Source organism: Lagenorhynchus albirostris, chromosome 9, assembly GCF_949774975.1.
Source record: "Lagenorhynchus albirostris chromosome 9, mLagAlb1.1, whole genome shotgun sequence".
Lineage (NCBI taxonomy): Eukaryota > Metazoa > Chordata > Mammalia > Artiodactyla > Delphinidae > Lagenorhynchus > Lagenorhynchus albirostris.
Window position 1 is genome coordinate 93,541,612 of NC_083103.1, and position 22,413 is coordinate 93,564,024.

General features: G+C 43.4%; 1 protein-coding gene across 3 annotated transcripts in view; it reads left to right on the plus strand.

Annotated features, from left to right (window-relative positions):
* The first annotated feature begins 4,982 nt into the window (after nt 1-4,982).
* CEP164 (centrosomal protein 164) overlaps nt 4,983-22,413 on the plus strand; it is a 71,051-nt gene continuing 53,620 nt past the window's right edge. For all 3 annotated transcript variants that reach the window (XM_060160460.1, XM_060160458.1, XM_060160459.1), the window contains exons 1-4: nt 4,983-5,104; nt 8,555-8,677; nt 12,100-12,202; nt 15,186-15,297. In XM_060160460.1, coding sequence (XP_060016443.1) covers nt 12,121-12,202; nt 15,186-15,297 — 194 coding nt within the window. In that variant the 5' untranslated portion in view covers nt 4,983-5,104; nt 8,555-8,677; nt 12,100-12,120. The remainder of the gene's footprint in view (nt 5,105-8,554; nt 8,678-12,099; nt 12,203-15,185; nt 15,298-22,413) is intronic.

Here is a 22,413-nt window from a genome sequence, read left to right on the forward strand (position 1 = left end):
GACTTCCCTGGTGGCGCAGTGGTTAAGATTCTGCCTGCCAATGCAGGGGACGGGGGTTTGAGCCCTGGTCCGGGAAGATCCCACATGCGGCGGAGCAACTAAGCCCGCAAGCTACAGCTACTGAGCCCGTGTGCCACAACTACTGAGGCCTGCGTGCCTAGAGCCCGTGCTCCATAACAAGAGAAGCCAACGCAATGAGAAGCCCGCACACCGCAACGAAGAGTAGCCCCCGCTCGCTTCAACTAGAGAAAGCCCCGCGCGCAGCAAGAAGACCCAATGCAGCCAAAAATAAAACAAAAACAAAAACAAAAAACCCCACGAAAAACCAAGGGGAAACTTCCTAAACAAGATAACAGAAAATCATAGAAAACATAATAGTGACAGGCTAAAGTTATTACCATTAAAGTCAGGCTCAGGAAAGAGAAGGTCATTATCACTACTCTTATCCCACATAGCTTAGATCAGTCTAGTTAACTAATAAGATGAGAAAATGGAGCAAATATTAGAAAGCAAAGGATTATTATTTGCAGATTATATAATATGGATAGAAATATCCTAACCAATACAGTGGTTAGACACAGGTTAAACAATACAAATCAATAGATCGATATATGTATGGGAATTTTGTGTATATGATAAAGATAGCATTCATATTAGAGGGAAATAGATACATTTATTCAATAACTGTTGTTGGGACAACTGGCTACCTTTTGGGAGGAAAGAAAACTAAATCCCTAACTCATCTACAAATAAACTCCAGATAGGTCAAAGAGCTTAACATTAAAAATAAAACTACAGAAAAAAATAGAATATTTAAAAAATCTTATATTGAAGAAGTTCTAACAAAACTCAGAAGATATTTTTTAAAAAATGGACAGGCTTGACTAACATTTTTAAAACTTCTGTAGAATCAGGCTTCCAGTATTCCAATTCTGGTTCTGCCACTTAGTAACTGGGATACCCCATGCTAATTACTTATTCTTTCTGTGTCTCAATTTTGTCATTTGAGAAAAGGGGATAACAATAGTACATACTTTGTAATGTAGGAATTAAATGAGATACTCCATGTAAGGCACTTAGAATGGTGTCTAGCACATTGTAAATGCTCAATAAAGGTTAGCTATTAGTGTTATTACCACTACAACTTCTGAGAAAAATGACATTTACAAAGTTAAAAGGTAAGTCACAGACTAGGAGACATTTGTTGCACAATAAAGAGACAAAGGGTAAATGTCTATAATATACAAAGAGCTTTTACAAGTCAATAACGCCCCCCCCCCCCGCCTGCCACGAACAACTTGGGGAAAAATGAACAAAGAATGTGAACAGGTATTTGACAGAAATTCAAATGGCCACTAAATATATGAAAAAAGTTCAACTTCATTAATAGCAAAAGAGGGACTTCCCGGGTGGTCCAGTGGCTAAGACTCCACACTCCCAATTCAGGGGGCCTAGGTTCGATCCCTGGTCGGGGAATTTGATCCTGCATGCTGAAACTAAAAGATCCCGCATGCCACAACTAAGACCTGGCACAGCCAAATAAATAAGTAAATCAATATTTTAAAAAAGTCATTAATAGGGAAAGAACACAATTAAAACAATATTTAGATAACATCATCAGAATTTTTTTTGCCTCTCACATTGGTAATATTTGGTGTTGGTGAAGGTGTTGGTTGGACTGTAAATTATTCCATTTTTAGAGAGAAATTTGGCAACGTCTATTAAAATGTAAAAAATGTAAACTCTGAGCAGTGTCACTTCTAGGATCCTATCCAACAAAAATCCAACAGTATTTCAGCATTGTGTACAACATCAAAACTTTGGAAGCAAAAAAAAAAAAAAAATTACCAATAGGGACATGAGACATTCAATCAACTGAGTCTTATGTAACCATTATAAAGAATGGAGTAACTTCTTATGAACTCACCTTGGAAGATGTTTATGACATGTTCAATGAAAAAAGTAAAGGGACTTCCTTGGTGGTCCAGTGGTTAAGACTCTGTGCTTCCACTGCAGGGAGCACGGGTTCGATCCCCTGGTCGGGGAACTAAGATCCTGCATGCTGCATGGTGCAGCCAGAAAAAAAAAAAGAAAGCCTATTGTAGAACAATATGTACATTATGATCTCATTTCTATAAAAATTAAAAAGTATGCACATGTGCATATACATGTATGCATATAAATTTATATCTGCATAAGAATTAAAAAGCCTTCAGCAAAGGTGGGAACCCAAATGTCAACAGTGGTTTCCTCTAAAGTGTGGAATTCCTTCCTTCCTTCTTTTGCTCATTCATTCATTCAGCAAATGCGTTGAATGCCTAATACATGTTAAAGGCTGTTTTAGGCACTGTGGACACAACAATAACTAAAATAAACAGAATCCCGATCTTCATGTAGCTTACATTCTAATGCAGGGAAACAGACAATAAATAAATAAAATACATAGCATTTCAGATGGTGATATGTGAAATGGGGGAAAATAAAGCAGAGAAGGAAGATGGAAGGGCAATTTGCAATTTTTTTTTTAAATAAACTTACTTACCTATTTATTTGTTTTTGGCCGCATTGGGTCTTCGTTGCTGTGTGTGGGCTTTCTTTAGTTGCGGCCCACGTGCTTCTCATTGCGGTGGCTTCTCTTGCTGCGGAGCACAGGCTCTAGGTACATGGGCTTCAGTAGTTGTGGCTCGCGGGCTCTAGAGTGCAGGGTTAGTAGTTGTGGCACGTGGGCTCAGTAGTTGTGGTGCACGGGCTTAGTTGCTCCGTGGCATGTGGGATCTTCCCGGACCAGGGCTCAAATCCGTGTCCCCTGCATTGGCAGGCAGATTCTTAACCACTGTGCCACCAGGGATGTCCTCCCAGTTTGCAATTTTACATAAGGTGAATTGAAGGTGTAGAAAGAACATTTCACATCTTTTGAAAACAATGGTAGGATTGAGTGTTTGTCTTTCTTATTATGTGGGTGGTTTTCTGTATTTTACAAGTAAACAGGATGAAAAGAGATGAAAAAGTTATAACAGTAAAATTTCTGACCTGGGGGTAGGGCATAATTGAGACTGATTTGGTTTTTTCCTCCCCCATCTTTACAAAATCACCCCTAAATGCTCATTCCTGATGGCAAAAGATAATCTACAATGTGTGAAATTCTCAGTTTCTCTTCCTCACTCATTGGGTATATTAACTGGCATATCAGCTGGTGTGTCTTTTTTGTTATTTTCCCCCCAAAGACTTGCTTTCTTAATTATGTTTGCCTAAGGCAAACATAATTTAAAAATTAGTTTGCATTTCTAAGTACAATTCTATAGGGAAAAATTAGTTTGCATTTCTAAGTACAATTCTATAGGGAAACCTGATAAAATGCAAATTGCTTATCTGTGTGGAGTAACCTCATTAATCCCATAGTAACCCTTATTTTATTAGCTCTCCACATTAGAGAGCAAGGGACCTGAGGAACATAGCAATTAATGTCAACCAGGTTGATTGCAAGTTTTCGGACAGGGGGACAAAATCTGCAAATGGTTTTATGAACCCTGATTTTGTGCAAGGTCTGTGGTGGACGAACTGGTGAGCTCTCAGTGTCCTTCCCGCTCTGCTCCCTTGGCTCCTCTGTGAGACTTTTAAGGTGTGTGGAGAGGAAGGGGGAGCAATGATTTGTCATCTGCAGGCAGAAAAAAGGAAGTACAGGCAGAACTGCCACAGAAGAGACTTGACGTTAAACACGAGGAATACATTCTGGATGTCTGCTTTGGGATCCACGGGAACAGCAGTCTGAGTTCCTCCTCCTGGGATCAGGCCCTCAGTGGTGCTGGGACTAGTTTCAGGACTTAGCAGGAGCCAGACGCGTCCCCACCATGGAGCCTGCCAGGAGCTGCTCCAGGGCTCCATCCTCCTCGCCAAACGACTAACTTTCTTCACTTTTCTGCTCCCCAGTTTTCCCATTAATTTAATGGCCAGAGCTGTCTTTGCCGCTCTTAACTTCTGGAGGTTGAGGACGTGTAAGAGAAAGGAAGATTTGCCCTCGTGCAAACAAAACTAAAGCCTTTTAAATTATATTAGTAGTAACCCTTCTGCCAGGCAGGGTTTGTGGAGGGGCTACACACTGTCATTTTTTCCTTCTTAAATAGACTGTTGGAAAGAGTTATGACAGGGCTTCCCTGGTGGCGACGCAGTGGTTATGAATCCGCCTGTCAATGCAGGGAGCACAGGTTCGAGCCCTCGTCCGGGAAGATCCCACACGCCGCAGAGCAACTAAGCCCGTGCGCCACAACTACCGAGCCTACGCTCTAGAGCCTGCGAGCCACAACTACTGAAGCCTGCGCGCCTAGAGCCCGTGCTCCACAACAAGAGAAGCCACCGCAATGAGAAGCCCGCGCACCGCAAAAAAGAGTGGCCTCCCGCGCTCAGCAACTAGAGAAAGCCCGCGTGCAGCTGCGAAGAACCAGTGCAGCCCAAAATTGAATAAATAAATAAATTTAAAAAAGAAATAGTTATGACAGATATTATTATACCCTTCTTGCCTGAGCCCTGCCCTCCGGTAAAAAGGATGGACAGTGGTCTCAACTCCTAAGCGGATACTAACTGATTTAGTCATAGTAAATGGGAGTCTTTCTTTTGTTTATTAAAGCCTCGGTGGGTTGATTATTGAGCATCAGTATATTATTCACCTGATGTTAATCACGCTACTAAAAACGATGACCAAAAGATTGCCTTGGGTAAGTCACGTTACTGTCGATACTCTGAATGATCCTTTCCTGCCCGGGAAGAAATTCCCCTCATAGCTAAATTCTCTCTCTCTTTTAACCCCTTGCGGAGCCCCATCAACTATACTGGACTACCTCTCCCATCATGCAATGGGAAACGTACACATCGCCTCCGTGATCCGACGGGAACTTTAACCAATCCGATGACAGGGCTCTCATTCGGCGACCTTTTGACTCTGAGTAGAGGCGGGACTCTCAGTTGCTAGGTTCTTACCCTTTCCGGAAGTGGTTATTGGCCGCTGCAGGGCAACACCCCGGCGTCCCTGGAAGCTGGGAGCCCGGGTGGTGCTGCGGAATCTGCGCAGAGCCGGGAGCTAGCGCCCCGGGCCTCCCGGGGTGGGGGACAGGTGAGAACCCCCTGGAGGGAGGGTTGGGTGGCTAGGAAGGGAGGGAAGCGGGAAAGTCGAGGCACGCTCGTGTGCCACCGAGCGGGATGTGCATGAGTGTGGGCGGGAACTGAAGGAAAAAGTGAAGATGGAGCGGCCAGATCAGTGCGCCTCTATCCAAAATCTGAGTGGCGGAAGGGCCTGGGCTGGAGTGCTGGCGGGGCAGTGAGAGCGGGCACTGGACCACGAGTGTGAGCTGGCAGGGGCGCTCGTTTATTTGTCCTGTTCGGATTTAGTGTGTAAGGCCGGTCTTCTGAACCCTGCTTGAACATTTCTCTCGGGGGGAAGCTTCCCCCCGTGTTCGAGTCGGGGCTGGCCCAACCTTTTGCTGTCTTATGGCCAGCTGGGGAAGTTAGTAAGTTTTTTGTTTTCATTTTTTCCTTTCCTTGCGTTGATTCAAAAATCTACCTTCTCCTTGTGGAACCGCGCTTCTCACTTGCCTTCCACGACTCCTCTCTCTCTGGGGTTTCCTAACCCAGCGCCCTTCATCAGCCTTTGCAAGCCCTTACTTTCTGTTCACTACACTCCATCTCTGAGCGGCTTCACCCAGTTTCAGTTACCATCTATTTAACGGTTACTCCCCAAACTGTGGCTCCCGCCAGACCTCTTTTCTTGAGTCTTGAGCTCCGACTTGCTTACTGATCATCCCAACTGAATGTCGCCCCATCCTTCCCGGTCCCCCAGATCTGCTCCTCCTTTGTAGTTCCTGTCTCAGTGAAGGACTTCACCCATTCACTCAGTCAGCCATGTCTGCACTTGGAATTCATTCATCTATTATAATATATGCAGCAACATTTGTTGGCCATTCCCTGTATCTAGGCAGTATGCTAGGTGGGGCTATCGGGCAAGGCATAGAAGTGAACTGATAATCACAATATACTGCTTTAAGTGCTCTGATTGTTCTCCTGCCTCTCCCTTACTTGCTGCAGACATCAAGTACTGTTCTTTTGCCTCATAATACACCTGGAATCTGGCCCTTCCTTTCCATTCTCACAGCCACTGACTTAGTTCATAATTTCTTGCTTTTTTTTTTTTGGCCACCATGGGGATCTTAGTTCCCCAACCGGGGATCGAACCAGTGCCCACTTCATTGGAAGCACAGAGTCTTAACCACTGGACCGCCAGGGAAGTCCCTAGTTCATAATTTCTTGCCTGGGTTTTCAGGATACCTTTCTAACTGGTCCCTCCGCGTCTTTTCTTGCCCTCCTCCAATTAGTTCTTACACAGCTGTCAGAATCATCTTTCTAAACTACAGATCTGATCAGGCCAGCCTCCTTTGTGAAATCTTGTGACGGTTGCTCATCATGTCAGGATACAGCCTCAGTCCTCCCAAGCCTTTTATTATGTGCTCCTTGCCTTCCATTGTAGATCTCTCTCTTGCCATTGTCCCTTGTGCGCTGGTCACGTCAGAGTGGTTAAGAGCTCAGGGCTTTGGAGTCAGATAGATGTGGGTGCGTGCACGTTCTGCTGTGCCATTTACTAGCTGTGAAACCTTGGGCAAGTTTAAAAAACTTTTTGAAACTTGCTGAGCCTCAGTTTTCTCTTGAAAAATGGGGATAATAATTTCTACTTAGCAGAGAGGATGAGGTGTGATGATGTATATATAGCATTAGTACAGTTCTTGGAACATAGGAAGTGTTCAGTGAATATAAGCTTTTGTTGTCATCATTAATTCTCTGCACCTACCGTATACTCTCTTCTGCCTCTTTGCCTTTGTGTAAGCTGTGTCTTCTGCCTTAAATAACCTTACTCCCTTATCCTGGTGAACTCCTGCTTATCCTTCAAGAGCCATCTCCATGGTCCTCTACGCTGCAATGCTTTTCCTGATCTTCCAAAGTAGGGTTAATTGCCCTTCCTTTGTGTCCTGTCGTATTTTCTGATACTTCCCTTAATGCACTTAACACACTATATAATTATGTATTTACATATTTGGCTTCACAACTAGGTTGAGCTGGAGCGTTATCAGGTTTGTGGCTGTGACAGCACAGTGCCTGACCCATGGTAGGTGTTCAGTAAATGGTTATTGGATGTCTGAATGGCCTTAACTTATATTCCCTGGTACTAGCTTTGTCCTCTAGAACAATGTAGACTAAGCCCTTTAAATAAGTGAATGGTAATAATAACAACTAACATTTATTGAGGTCTTACTGTGTTTTGAGTATTTTACATGTATTGAGGCATTTAATCCTCACAACCCTTTTAGATAGACATTGTTATTATCCCCATTTTATAGATGAGGAAACTGAGGCAACTTGCCCAGCTGGTAAGTGGCAGAGCTGGGATTCAAAGCCAAGAATGTTCTCAAACCTGTGCTCATTACCACTGCATAATCAACTCTAATGTCTTCCACGTTCTCCTCAGTGCCTTCTCCAGTAAATCTTTTCTTTTCTGGTGGTGAACTTTCTTTATAATTGTTCAAGCAGGGTGGAAGAAATAAATATGCAGGGAACCCTAAGTATGCATATACGTGTGTATGCTCTGTGAGTACGCAGGTGTGCAAAACTTTTTGGCTGTGCCTGTCAACTTAGACCACATTCACAGTAAGGTAACCATAATGTCGAGAGACTGGGAACCAGTGGCATGTATTGAAGGGAAGGGAGCTGGGAAAACCTGGCTTGGAGTAGTGGTGCCTTGGGTGCCCTTTGTGGGTCCAGAGGGTGGAATAGGGCAAATGGGAGGAAGTTTCTTAGACATAGATTTTTGGCTTACTAAGAGAAAGACCTTTTCATAGTTAAGGATGATCTAACTGTGGAGTTGGCAGTAACATCAGTAATATTGCTAAATTTATTTAACATGTTTTGTGTACCAGGGACTGTGCTAGGCCCTGTACAGGTATATATTATCTCATTTCACCTTCAAACAACCTTTTGATGTAGATTATCATGATTGTTTGCATTAAGCACGTGAGGTTATTGAGACTTAGAGAGGTGAAGTACCTTGCCTAAGTTCACACAGCTGGTAAATGAGAAAGATGGGATTTAATTCAGGTGTTTCTGGCCCCCAAACTGGTGCTTCAGCCACTATGCTGTCTGGCACTTCAAGCATAGAGAGGAAAAATTTGACAAGGGAAGGGCGGTTGGACCAGAGCTCTTATGGGCTTTTTTTGCTTTTGAGATTCTTTGGCTGTATATTAGTGGTTTAGAGTGACCAAGCTCCTACGTTTACTTAGCTTATTTTAGGCTTGGTTGGTAAATGCAGAAGGAGGCAGAGGCATGACCCTCAGAAGCCTGCGGCTTAACAGGAGAGGTGGAACACATTCTCATAAAAAAGGTAATACTGAGAAAAATACGCCTATGAACAAAGGAAAACTGTGTCCTTTGTACCGAGGTAGTTATAAGTAGACAGGAGAGGCCGAGGTTGGCCAGGGAGGGCTTCCTGGAGAAGGTGTATGAGACTTTCCTTTTTTGCTAGATTCTGGGATTGGCAGGAGATGGATGAGGACAGTTAGGTGATCCTTCCCCACAACTCCGTGGCTCACAGTGAGGGTCAGGCCTGGTGGCAAGCACATCTCATCAGGTTTCATCTGATCTGTCGGTAAGTGCTGCATGGAGTACCACGTTGACGGTTCTGAAGCCATGTCTAGGGTGCCAAGATTGACAGTGATGTCCCTCACGGTCTCAGGCTTAGAGGGAGATGTTAGGACGTGTGCCGTGTGTTTCCTGAAGCTGATCTCAGGGCTGCTTTCTTAGATGTCTCATCTTACCCCCGCTCACCCAGGTTATCATCACCTCTCATCTAGATTGGCTCATGGTTTCCTACCTAATCTCTCTGCAGCCACTCTGATTTTCTTCTTTTCCAATCTGGCCTCCATTCCTGTCTGTATTTCCAGTGGCTGCCTGAGTAATCTTTTCAAAATATGTATCTGGAAAAACCCTTTCCTGATTTCCAGCTCTCTTATTATAAAAGCCAAGTTCTCCACGTGGCCCGGCTTCCACCCACCTGCCCAGCATCATCTCCGACTATGCTTCTTCTTGCTTAGTGTTCTTAGCTGTTGAAGGGCCTTTGCATGTGCCGCTGCTTTTGTTAGAACATCTTTTCCTCCTCTTTTTGTCTGGTGAATACCTCCTCATTCTTCACTTCTCGGCACAGGCTTCATCCAAGTCAGGCTCTTTTCCTTCAGAGCTCTTACCTCATTTAAAATTATACACTTATCTGTGACTGGTTTGTCTCCCTCCCTCACTAGACTAGCCCCTGGGGAGTAGCAGCTGAATCTGTTTTTAATCACCATTGCATCTCTAGCGCCCAGCAGCAAATAAATACTTCTCGAATGAGTAAATGATCTCTAGTAGCCATTGAACAAATGTGGTTTCTCTTCCACCACCTTCCTTATTCCTGCAATTCCTGCCCTTTTGGCCCTGTCCTTGCCTATATCTTTCCTGAAGCCAGGCAATGAAAGAAGGTAGACTATAGCCCACCCGTATTTTAATTTTTTTCTGGCAGGTTTGTTTGACATTTGAGTAATCCAGGAATTTAGACTTTCCACATTCTTCCTGACCTTTAAATAGTTAAACATAGACGGTGTAAATAGCTAATTAGGCATTTTGCCGGGAGGACAGAGATTTTACCTGTCCCCTGCTTTCTGGAGATGGGATGTATCTAGGGATAGGTAACATTTTTCAAATGCAGAATTTCTCGAATTCTCTGAGATGGTTGGTACAATGCCTTGTATAGGTCACTGCCTGTTGAATTGAATAACGTACAGCCTGATGTTCAGGCCACTGCCCTTCCTACCTCCCCAGAGATCCTCTCCCTTTTTCTTTCCCTCTCCTCCCTAACTCAAAGGATGAAAGATTCCGAGGGCTCCTTAAACCTCCAGGCTGTGGCCACATCCCCTGCACTGGTTCTTGGTCCTTTTCTGCTTCTCTTTTTCCGCGTCTGGCCCTAGTCATCTCTGACTGTATGTGTGGAGGCTCAAGCATTATGTCCGCAGGTGTTATAGGTTCTCAGGGGAGGAAGAAGATTCCCACTTAGGCTTAAGTACTGCAGGGAAGAATGCTTCTTTAGCCTTTCTTCCTGAGGCACAAAGGCGCTGCTTGGAGGTGTCGTGGTGGGAATGAGAGGGTGCAGAGCCTGGCTCCCTTGGGTCCAGTGACTGACAAAGGGAACCATCTTTTGTGAGCCCTAAGGCAAGACACCTCCCTTGCTCATCTGTCAGCTGCCAGAGTGCAGACAGGGCCACGGGAATGGTCCCTCAGAGATCCTTTGCGTTTATCAGGGGCCCCTCTCCAGGGATCTTGGAACAGATTCAGAGTCACCAGATCTTGCCGTTTTCTGAGCACTCATTACAGGCTGCATCCCAACCTTCTTTTTGACGATGAGGTCTTTTTTTTTTTTTTGCCTTGCCCCAAGGCACGTGGGATCTTAGTTCCCGGACCAGGGATCGAACCCGTGCCCCCTGTATTGGAAGTGTGGAGTCTTAACCACTGGACCGCCAGGGAAGTCCTGATGATGAGGTCTTTCTGCTCACTTCCTCTGCTATGAGGGCTGTGTCCTGCTTGCTGCCCCAGGTGGAACTGTGACAGTGTCTGAAGAAGTGGCTACAGGAGAGGTCAGGACCTGCTCCTCCAGGCTCCCTTCGGTCATACCAGTGTGGCTGCCACCGCCCGGTTAGGGAGGCATTCTGAAGGGCTGTCCGTGGCAGCCACTTTACAGGGTGACTTGTCCCTGTGTCATCGGGCTTCAGCGTGGGAGCTGCTATAGGGGAGGGGTGCTGTGACCTGGGGTCCTGAGGTCGTAGGAGTAGGGATGCGAAGGAAGGAGCAATTCTAGAACCGCGCCAGCTTGTCAGTTGAAGAAGGTGGCACCGCCCCGTCCCTGGAGCTAGGAATCTTGGATTCAGGTTGGATTCCTTTCCAGTCTTCCGCCCCCCCTCCCCCCATTCCTGGTCCTATTAAACCTAACATCACAGCATCCCTTGTGTCTGTCCCTTCTTCTCCATTCCCACTGCTTCTGCCCTAGTTTAAGCCCTCATCATCTTTCCCGGGGACTGTAGCCTCCTCAGTGGTTTTCCTGATGCCAGTCTCTCATTTCTCCAATCCGGCCAGGCCACTCCTGCCAAAGTTCTCATCCTAAAAAAAGGCCACTCTGTGTCACTTTCTTCCACCAAAGCCCGCAGTGGCTCCTCTCTGCTGCAGGGCAGAGTTGAGGCCCTTCAGCAGCATCCACTGAGATCACCATGACCAGACCCAGGCCTGGCTTCCACCCCGGCCCCTGCCATGCGCGCTGGCATCGGCTCCCCAGACCACCTTGCCTGACCTGCTGTTCCCTCTGCCTGGGATTCCTCTCTCCGCTGTCAGAATTCTTGTCAGCCGTCGGTACCCAGCTCCTTGACAAAGCCTTCCTTCATCCCCGCAGTGGGAGTATGTTACTTCTGTGTTAGTACTCCCAGAGCAGGATGTGTTTTTCCCTTCTGCCTTCTACTACTGTTGAAGCTGTGTACGCTGCCTACTACTGTTGAAGCTGTGTACGCTGCTAGACTGTAAGCTCCCTGAGGGCATTGTTCAAGGTAAACAGGGACATGCAAACAGGGCTATGTGTTGGGACAGCATGACTGCACCTGGGGTACATTGGTATATGGGTATGTGTGTGCTGCTAGTTATTGTGGTGTCTCACTAGGGTTTTCTAGCAGGGGTCCTAGACTGTTAGTTCTTACTCCTGTTGGGGGGGTGGGTAGAGTATTAAGTCAAACCCTTGAGACATTTGGGTTTCCAGGTCGTTTATGGTCCACAAGAGTATTCAGCAGGGCTTTGGGGGGAGATGTGTCTAAGAACTTTCCAGGGTGCAGAGGCTATAAGGCCTGAGTTCTGAGCCATTGGTCCCACCCTCCGCTCTCCCTGGCTCAGTTGGCCTGCAGGGGCTGGTCTGGCCCAGGTGCTCCATGACCCAGCCTCACCTTTTCCCCTTCTAAGCTGGGGCACTGATTTTCTCTTTGGGTGGGTGGGGTCTCTGGGATCTAGGTGTTCGAGCCCAAACCAGTCATGGCCGGAAGACCCATCCGCATAGGAGACCAGCTGGTTCTGGAGGAAGATTATGATGAGACCTACATGCCCAGTGAGCAAGGTAAGAGGCCTGGGTGTATTTGTAATAGTTCTTTGAGGGCAGTTTTCATGGTTTATTTTTGTTCTTCTGATGCAAAGTATGGTACATGCACAGGGTTGCTCAGTGTATTTGGGTTAGATCAGGGGTTGGCAAACTGTAGCCCACGGGCCTAACTTGGCCTGTTGCTTGCTTTTGTAGCTAAAGTTTTATTAGATAACAGCCATGCTTATTTATGTCTTGTTTATGGCTTCTTTCATGCTATAGGAGCAGTAGTATTGAGTAGTTGTGACAGAGACCATACAACCCACAAAACCTAAAATATTTACTGTCTGGCCCTTTACAGAAAAAGTTTGGTGGCCTTGGGTCAGATCAATGATTAACTTTAAATGAAAATATAGTGGAGGATATCATGAAATACAGTATATCCTGAGGCCAGGGGAAACCCAATTTCTTAAGAACAAACTAAAGCTGTATGTTTTTTTTTTAAAAAAAAATAACATTATTAATAACAATAATAACAAAATTTATTGAGTGCTACTGTGTGCCAGTCTCTCTACTAAGAACTTCTCATGTGTTTCCTTTTCAACCCTCACAGCAACTCTGTGAGTTAGATACTATTATTATCCCCATTTTACAGATGAGGAAACCAAGGCACAGGAAGGTTAAGTAACTTCCCTGTAGTCACACAGTTTACTAATCGGGGCAGCTAGGATCCACACCCAGGTATTTTAGCTCCAGGGCCTACACTTTGAAGCACCATGCTATTTTGGGGCAGTGAAGATTTCTTTGAATTTCTCATGAGTTGCGGACCTGGACACACAAATTTTGCTTATAGTTCAGGTGGTTTGCAAGCCAGTTTTGGGGAAGAACTCTTGCATCTATAGGAGTCCGTGGATCCCACATTAGGATAGGATAGGATTTGTTATAACATAGGATTTTTGTTTGTTTTCCGTGTAGAAATTTTTAATCTCTGTGTTAAATTTATCAGTCTGTTCTCATATGGCCCCTGAGTTTTGTATCATAGTTAGAAAAGCTTCCCTGCTGTCATGTTGTCCTCAGGTTTGTCCCCACACTGTTCGTGGCATAGCTCATCTTTCACCCACTGGTTGAGTGCCGCCTGTGTGTTTTGGGGTTTACTTTTTCTTCTGTTCCATGGGGCTGTCTGTTCAAACGCCAGAACTGTGCTCTTAACTACTGAGGCTCAGTAATAAATTCGAGTATCTAGTAAGGCTGAAATACCCTCATTCCTCTTCTTTTTTCAAAGTTTTCTTGGTTATCTTATCTGCTTTATCTCCCCATGAACTTTAGAAACACCCTGTCTTTTTCTGGGGAGGGCTGTGTATTGGGGAACTGTTGGTATTTTAGAGAAAATTGTGTTAAATTTATGAATGAGCCTGGGGAGGATTGACATCTCTATGCAGTTAAGTTATGCATCCAGGTCAACCTGGAGGTTCCTATCAAAGAACATCTATTCCTTTCCGTTTGTGTCTTTTTTCTGTTCTTCAGGGGTGACTTAAAAGTTTTCTTCATTTTGGTTTTGCACATTTCTTGCTCAGTTTATTTCTTAAAGATTTTATTCTTTTTGGTTTGCTATTATAAACGGGGTCTAACTTTTTCTAAGGCTGTTTATAAAAAACTCTCTTCTGCTCAGTCATGCGTAGACGTCCTAAGCTCGAGCCCCCATTTTCTCTTCCTGGACTTGCAGCAGCTTCCTAATCAGCCTCCTGCTTCTACTCTTGCCCTTCTCTAGTCTGTGCTCCACTTAGCACCAGAGTGATCTTATAGTGTAAAGCAGATCATATCAGGGCTCTGCTTTTCGTAATCTTCCGTATAATCTTCCATTATGCTCAGCATAACGCCCTTAGTGGGATGTGCAGGGCTGTGCATGACTCGGCCCTGCCACCCAGCCAGGCTCACCCAGTGCCTCTCTCTCCCTCCCTCTGCTAGGCACATGGTCTTTCTGACGGTCCCCAGACAGGCCAGGCTGCCACATGTCACAGGCCCTTTGAACCTGCTCTTCTGCCTGAGTCCTCTTTCCTCAGTGCTCTGCGTAGCTGGCTCCTTTGTTTCCTTCAGGATTTAGTTAAGTGTCCCATTCTGAGAGGTTTTCTGACCACCCTTTGTAAAAGACTGCCCCTCCACCTTGACAAACTCTGTCTCATACCTCACTCACTTCCTTCATTACATTTATCAGAAGCCTTAATTCCTTGCATATTTATCTGTTGATGTCATTACTGGCTGTTTCTTCTACCAGCATGTAAGCTCCATAAGGACAGAGGGCATTTCCCTCCTAGTCATGGCACATGGTGACTGGCACATAGGAGGCACTCAAACAATACGTGTGAAATTAAGGAACACGTTAGTCCTTGGCTAACCAAATTTCAGCCGGTCCTTTTTGCCTTTCCTAGTCCCCAGGTATGTCATCTTCCAAAGTCCTCCACTGAGATGACCCATAAAGGATATGGTAAAGGGTAGAGGTGAACAGCCAGGTGAAGAGATACATAGGGCGAGGTCCGAGAGGGTCCCAAGTGCAGGAACTTCTGTCCCAGTGGAGCTGGGATGTGCCACCCTCCTTGCACACGGAAGTGCCGGAAGCTCTCTGAACCCCAGAGTTTAGGGATTTTTATGGAGGCTTCGTCGTGCACGTATGATCACTTATTAACTCATTTTCCAGCCCCTCTCCAGAGAATGAGGGGAGAGGCTGAAAGTTCCAAGCTTCTAATCATGGCTTGGTCTTTCTGGTGGCCAGGCCCCATCCAGGAGCCCACCCAGAGTCGCCTCATGGAGACAGAAGACTCTCCTGTCACTCAGGAAATTCCAAGGGCTTTAGGAACTCTGTGTCAGGAACTGGGACCAAAGACCAAACATTAATAGGAACGGGGGCAGAGACCAATATATAGCTCTCTTATTATCTCCCAAGACTGACTGATTCTTCCTTCTTTGTATCCACCCTCCTCCCACCCCCACCTCTCTTACCTTCCCACCCTCCTACCCCTCCTTGCAGAAATTCTTGAATTTGCCAAAGAGATTGGTATTGATCCCATAGAAGAACCAGAGCTGATGTGGCTGGCACGGGAGGGCATTGTGGCCCCACTGCCTGGGGAGTGGAAACCATGGTGAGTCAGCACGGGCGCCGCCTTCTGGCTTGGCCTTTGAGGCGGAGGGGGCCTGACACCGGAGATCAGCTTTAACCGGCCACCTTTCGAAGCCTGTCCTGCAATGGGCCATCCCTCTGCTGGGCCGCCTGATGCTTTGGGCCTGAGCCCAGGCCGCCGTGATGGTCCCTGGAGGGGCTCAGCAGGGATACCCAGGGTCCCAGGATCTAAGCTGCCGCCCTGCGTCAGCATCCGTTTTGGACACACGGAAGAGGTGTCATTGTTGTCCTTTGCAGACTGAGATGGAGAGTGACAATACTGGGGCCTCCTCAGTGTGTCCAGAGTGGACGCTGGCGCTGGAGAGGTTTGAGTGAGGCTACACAGACTGGCAGCGGTTTCCGTCTCCTTTGACAGCCCAGCCCTGAATTTGTGTGACTTGTGCATGAATGGGTTCCTATTTCCAGTTTCAGTTGGCACTCTTTGAACTGTGAGAACAGACACTCGCTCAGCTTATCTCGGGGGATCAGAGGTTGATGGTGAGGAAACAGACTGGCCGAGGCGGGGCGGCCACCGCCTTTTCCCCGACCCTCCCCATGCCAGGACTCCCACTCCTGGGGGCACTGCTCTGTCCTTACCACCTGCACGGAGCTCTCTCCAGGTGGCCTTCTTACGGTCGGTGCCCCGAGTTTACTTCCTACTGTAGCGTGGGATTTCCTGTTTCTCCCAAAGTAGCCCCCAGATATCTTGGGGTGGGGGGGGTCGTCTTTTCTGCTGGGATTGTGCAATTTTGTGTACAAGGTATAATTATCCTGTTCTTCCCTGAACCACTTAATGCGTTGGCCATACTTCAAAATGACTGCAGTCGTAGCTTTACTTATCCCCGCCGCAGGGTCCTAATCCTTCCAGCTTCTCCTCGCATGACGGGCTCCCTGTTCTCTGGATCTTTTTAGCCGCCTTTCCTTGGACCTTCTCCAGGTCATGACATCTTTCTTCTACTAAAGCCATCAGCACTGCACCCAGTATTCCAGGTGCTGAGGACTCCCGGTTGTGTTTATAGGAAAAGTTTGTAGGATAGTGGTTTCTGTTTGGTTTCCAACATCCACCCTGATAGCCACATTTGCCTTATCATTAATCTCTTTATTCTTTTTTCTTTATGTTTTTTAAATCTGTATATATCTGTGCTGTTCTGCTTTTGGATACATTTTCTAATTAAAAACCACATGAGAAATGTAATCAGAATAATACCTTAATGTGCACATAATAAATAAATGGCTGCAGTGATGTAAAAAGGAAAAAGGGTGATGGAAGGAAGGAACTGTCATCGGCTGTGGCCCAGCTGTGTGCCAGGGTCATGCCAGCGGCCCTCAGGTACCTGCTGGTGGCAGTTAACACTACCTCATCCGGTAAGGAGAGCATGAACTATTTCTCACTTTTTAAAGTAAGTCATTGAAAGTTATGTATATGTGTCTTCTTTCATCCTTACTCCCAGTCCCATGAGTAATTGCTGTTAGTTGGGGAATTCCTTCGAAGTCTGGATTCTCTCTTCTCTTCCTTTAATATGTTTGTCTACCTTTACACCAATACTGTACTGTCTTTTTTTTTTGTTTTTGCAGGTAGAAAAAAATCACAAATTTATTACATACATACATAGACATATATAAAAATACAGGCAGATACAAACAGAGATCTTACAGCTTTGCTTTTAAATTTTAGCCATGAGACAGGAATGATAATGCAAAACTCACTAGTTTATAAAGAACAGTTGGGTACAAATTGTGTTTCTGGTGAATGGTATTAGTTAAGGTGAATTGCTCAGATGGCTTAAACTTTTTACTGATATCTGCGTAAGAGATTTTAAGGTTTTTCATAGGCCAAGTTTTTAAAATACGCTTTCCTTTTTTTCCCCTACTTCTTTTTTTTTTGTCTTTATACTTTTAATTGGTATTTTTTGAATAACATAATTTAAGTTTTAATGATGTCCAGTTTATCGACTTTTCAAATATGATTAATGCTTTGTGTCCTGTTTAAGAAATGTTTGCCTGTTCCAAAGTCGTGAAGATATTCTGTGTCTCGTTTTTTTTCCCCCCACAACTCACACCCACACACTGTGTTTTATTTTTACAAGAGATAAATAAACTGACACCAAACATTGTACATGGATGACCACAACAAAAGCAACAATGATTGCAATTACCAAACACGAAACACACTCATACTATGTCATAATATTGACATTCAGTCCAGGAATCCTCCACTGTAACAGCTCCTTTACTTTGCAGTGAAAATTGATTTGTATATTTTTTGCCTCTGAGTCCTTGTGGGATTTTGTTTTTTTATTCAAACAGAAAGTCACAAAAATTATAATCATCCTCATCAGTTCACTCAGTCCCATGTAATTAATTTTTTTTTCATCTTGATCTTTTGTTAGCACTTTTATGAATTCATCAGTTTTCCATCAGAGTTCTGAAAATGCTTACTCATTCAGTTCAGCAGTATAGTCACTTACCAGAAACCTGTACTTGTCAGAGTCTTTTCCATGAATTCCTTGAAGATGAAACCCTTTTATAGGAACATTGTTGCAAAAGCATCAGAGTACACCTAGAACTGTCTGTAAATGACAAAAGACTTAAAAATAACCACGGTTAAAGATTTGATGAAAGTTCATAATAATGCAATTGACAAGGAAATTTAGTTACTTCTGAGATATACATTTTAAAGTAATAACTAGAATTATGACTTATAACATTATACCAGAACATATAAGACTTTTAGAAATTTCATGTAATGTCTGAAACATTTATATTAACGTATTTCCATACAGATAACCCAAAGAAAGTTTAGTTTTAGTTGTTTTTTTGTTTGTTTGTTTTTTTATACTGCTGGTTCTTATTAGTCATCAGTTTTATACACATCAGTGTATACGTGTCAATCCCAATTGCCCAATTCATCACACCACCATCCCCACCCCACCGTGGTTTTCCCCCCTTGGTGTCCATATGTTTGTTCTCTACATCTGTGTCTCAACTTCTGCCCTGCAAACTGGTTCATCTGTACCATTTTTCTAGGTTCCACATACATGCGTTAATATACGATATTTGTTTTTCTCTTTCTGACTTACTTCACTCTGTATGACAGTCTCTAGATCCATCCACATCTTGATAAATGACTCAATTTCGTTCCTTTTTATGGCTGAGTAATACTCCAGTGTATACATGTGCCACAACTTCTTTATCCATTCGTCTGTCGATGGGCATTTAGGTTGCTTCCATGACCTGGCTATTGTAAACAGTGCTGCAATGAACATTGGGGTGCATGTGTCTTTTTGAATTATGGTTTTCTCTGGGTATATGCCCAGTAGTGGGATTGCTGGGTCATATGGTAATTCTATTTTTAGTTTTTTAAGGAACCTCCATACTGTTCTCCATAGTGGCTGTATCAATTTACATTCCCACCAGCAGTGCAGGAGGGTTCCCTTTTCTCCACACCCTCTCCAGCACTTGTTGTTTGTAGATTTTTCTGCTGACACCCATTCTGACTGGTGTGAGGTGATACCTCATTGTAGTTTTGACTTGCATTTCTCTAATAATTAGTGATGTTGAGCAGCTTTTCATGTGCTTCTTGGCCATCTGTAGGTCTCCTTTGGAGAAATGTCTATTTAGGTCTTCTGCCCATTTTTGGATTAGGTTGTTTGTTTCTTTAATATTGAGCTGCATGAGCTGTTTATATATTTTGGAGATTAATCCTTTGTCCGTTGATTTGTTTGCGAATATTTTCTTCCATTCTGAGGGTTGTCTTTTCATCTTGTTTATGGTTTCCTTTGCTGTGCAAAAGCTTTAGAGTTTCATTAGATCCCATTTGTTTATTTTTGTTTTTATTTCCATTACGCTAGGAAGTGGATCAAAGAAGATCTTGCTGTGATTTGTGTCAGAGTGTTTTTCCTATGTTTTCCTCTAAGAGTTTTATAGTGTCCAGTCATACATTTAGGTCTCGAATCCATTTTGAGTTTATTTTTCTGTATGGTGTTAGGGAGTGTTCTAATATCATTCTTTTACATGTAGCTGTCCAGTTTTCTTAGCACCACTTATTGAAGAGACTGTCTTTTCTCCATTGTATATCTTTGTCTCCTTTGTCAGAGATTAGTTGACCATAGGTGCGTGGGTTTATCTCTGGGCTTTCTATCCTGTTCCATTGATCTGTGTTTCTGTTTTTGTGCCAGTACCACATTGTCTTGATTACTGTAGCTTTGTAGTATAGTCTGAAGTCAGGGAGTCTGATTCCTCCAGCTCCGTTTTTTCCCTCTAGACTGCTTTGGCTATTCGGGGTCTTTTGTGTCTCCATACAAATTTTGAGATGATTTGTTCTAGTTCCTTAAAAAATGCCATTGGTAATTTGATAGGGATTGCATTGAATCTGTAGATTGCTTTGGGTAGTAGAGTCATTTTCACAATATTGATTCTTCCAATCCAAGAACATGGCATATCTTTCCATCGGTTGGTATCATCTTTAATTTCTTTCATCAGTGTCTTATAGTTTTCTGCATACAGGTCTTTTGTTTCCCTAGGTAGGTTTATTCCTAGGTATTTTATTCTTTTTGTTGCAATGGTAAATGGGAGTGTTTCCATAATTTATTTTTCAGATTTTTCATTAGTGTATAGGAATGCAAGAGGTTTCTGTGCCTTAATTTTGTATCTTGCAACTTTACCAAATTCATTGATTAGCTCTAGAGTTTTCTGGTGGCACTTTTAGGATTCTCTATGTATAGTATCATGTCATTTGCAAACACTGACAGTTTTACTTCTTCTTTTCCAGTCTGTATTCCTTTTATTTCTTTTTCTTCTCTGATTGCAGTGGCTAGGACTTCCAAAACTACGTTGAATAATAGTGGTGAGAGTGGATATCCTTGTCTTGTTCTTCATCTTAGAGGAAATGGTTTCAGTTTTTCACCATTGAGAATGTTTGCTGTGGGTTTGTCATATATGGCCTTTATTATGTTGAGGTAGGTTCCCTCTATGCCCACTTTCTGGAGAGTTTTTTTTTATCATAAATGGGTGTTGAATTTTGTCAAAAGCTTTTTCTGCCTCTATTGAGATGATCATATGGTTTTTCTTCTTCAATTTGTTAATATGGTGTATCACGTTGATTGATTTGTGTATATTGAAGAATCCTTGCATCCCTGGGATAAATCCCACTTGATCATGGTGTATGATCCTTTTAATGTGTTGTTGGATTCTGTTTGCTAGTATTTTGTTGAGGATTTTTGCATCTATATTCATCAGTGATATTGGTCTGTAACTTTCTTTTTCTGTAGTAGCTTTGTCTGGTTTTGGTATCAGGGTGATGGTGGCCTCATAGAATGAGTTTGGGAGTGTTCCTTCCTCTGCAATTTTTTGGAAGAGTTTGAGAAGGATGGGTGTTAGCTCTTCTCTGAATGTTTGATAGAATTAACCTGTGAAGCCATCTGGTCCTGGGCTTTTGTTTGTTGGAAGATTTTCAGTCACCGTTTCAATTTCATTACTTGTGATTGGTCTGTTCATAATTTCTATTTCTTCCTTGTTCAGTCTTGGAAGGTTATACCTTTCTAAGAATTTGTCCATTTCTTCCAGGTTGTCCATTTTATTGGCATAGAGTTGCTTGTAGTAGTCTCTCATGATCTTTTGTATTTCTGCAGTGTCAGTTATTACTGCTTCTTTTTCATTTCTAATTTTATTGATTTGAGTCCTCTCCCTCTTTTTCTTGATCAGTCTGGCTAATGGTTTGTCAATTTTGTCTGTCTTCTCAAAGAACCAGCTTTTAGTTTTATTGATCTTTGCTATTGTTTTCTTTGTTTCTATTTCATTTATTTCTGCTCTGATCTTGATGATTTCTTTCCTTCTGCTAACTTTGGGTTTTGTTTGTTCTTCTTTCTCTAGTTCCTTTAGGTGTAAAGTTAGATTGTTTACTTGAGATTTTTCTTGTTTCTTGAGGTAGGCTTGTATAGCTCTAAACTTCCCTCTTAGAACTGCTTTTGCTGCATCCCATAGGTTTTGGATCGTCGTGTTTTCATTGTCATTTGTCTCTAGGTATTTTTTGATTTCCTTTTTGATTTCTTCAGTGACCTCTTGGTTATTTAGTAACGTATTGTTTAGCTTCCATGTGTTTGTGTTTTTTACGTTTTTTTCCCCTGTAATTCATTTCTAATCTCATAACATTGTGATCAGAAAAGATGCTTGATGTGATTTCAATTTTCTTAAATTTACTGTGGCCTGATTTGTGACCCAAGATGTGATCTATCCTGGAGAATGTTCCGTGCGCACTTGAGAAGAAAGTGTAATCTGCTGTTTTTGGATGGAATGTCCTATAAATATCAATTAAATCTATCTGGTCTATTGTGTCATTTAAAGCTTCTGTTTCCTTTTTTATTTTCATTTTGGATGATCTGTCCATTGGTGTAAGTGAGGTATTAAAGTCCCCCACTGTTATTGTGTTACTGTCGATTTCCTCTTTTATAGCTTTTAGCATTTGCCTTAGGTATTGAGGTGCTCCTATGTTGGGTGCATATATATTTATAATTGTTATATCTTCTTCTTGGATTGATCCCTTGATCATTATGTAGTGTCCTTCCTTGTCTCTTGTAACATTCTTTATTTTAAAGTCTATTTTATCTGATATGAGTATAGCTACTCCAGCTTTCTTTTGATTTCCATTTGCATGGAATATCTTTTTCCATCCCCTCACTTTCAGTCTGTATGTGTCCCTCGGTCTGAAGTGGGTCTCTTGTAGACAGCATATGTATGGATCTTGTTTTTGTATCCATTCAGCCAGTCTGTGTCTTTTGGTGGGAGCATTTAATTCATTTACATTTAAGGTAGTTATCCATATGTATGTTCCTTTTCCCATTTTCTTAATTGTTTTGGGTTTGTTTTTGTAGATCCTTTTCTTCTCTTGTGTTTCCCACTTAGAGAAGTTTCTTTAGCATTTGTTGTAGAGCTGGTTGGTGGTGCTGAATTCTCTTAGCCTTTGCTTGTCTGTAAAGCTTTTGATTTCTCCATCGAATCTGAATGAGATCCCTCCTGCTAGAGTAATCTTGGTTGTAGTTTCTTCCCTTTCATCACTTTAAGTATATCATGCCACTCCCTTCTGGCTTGTGGGGTTTCTGCT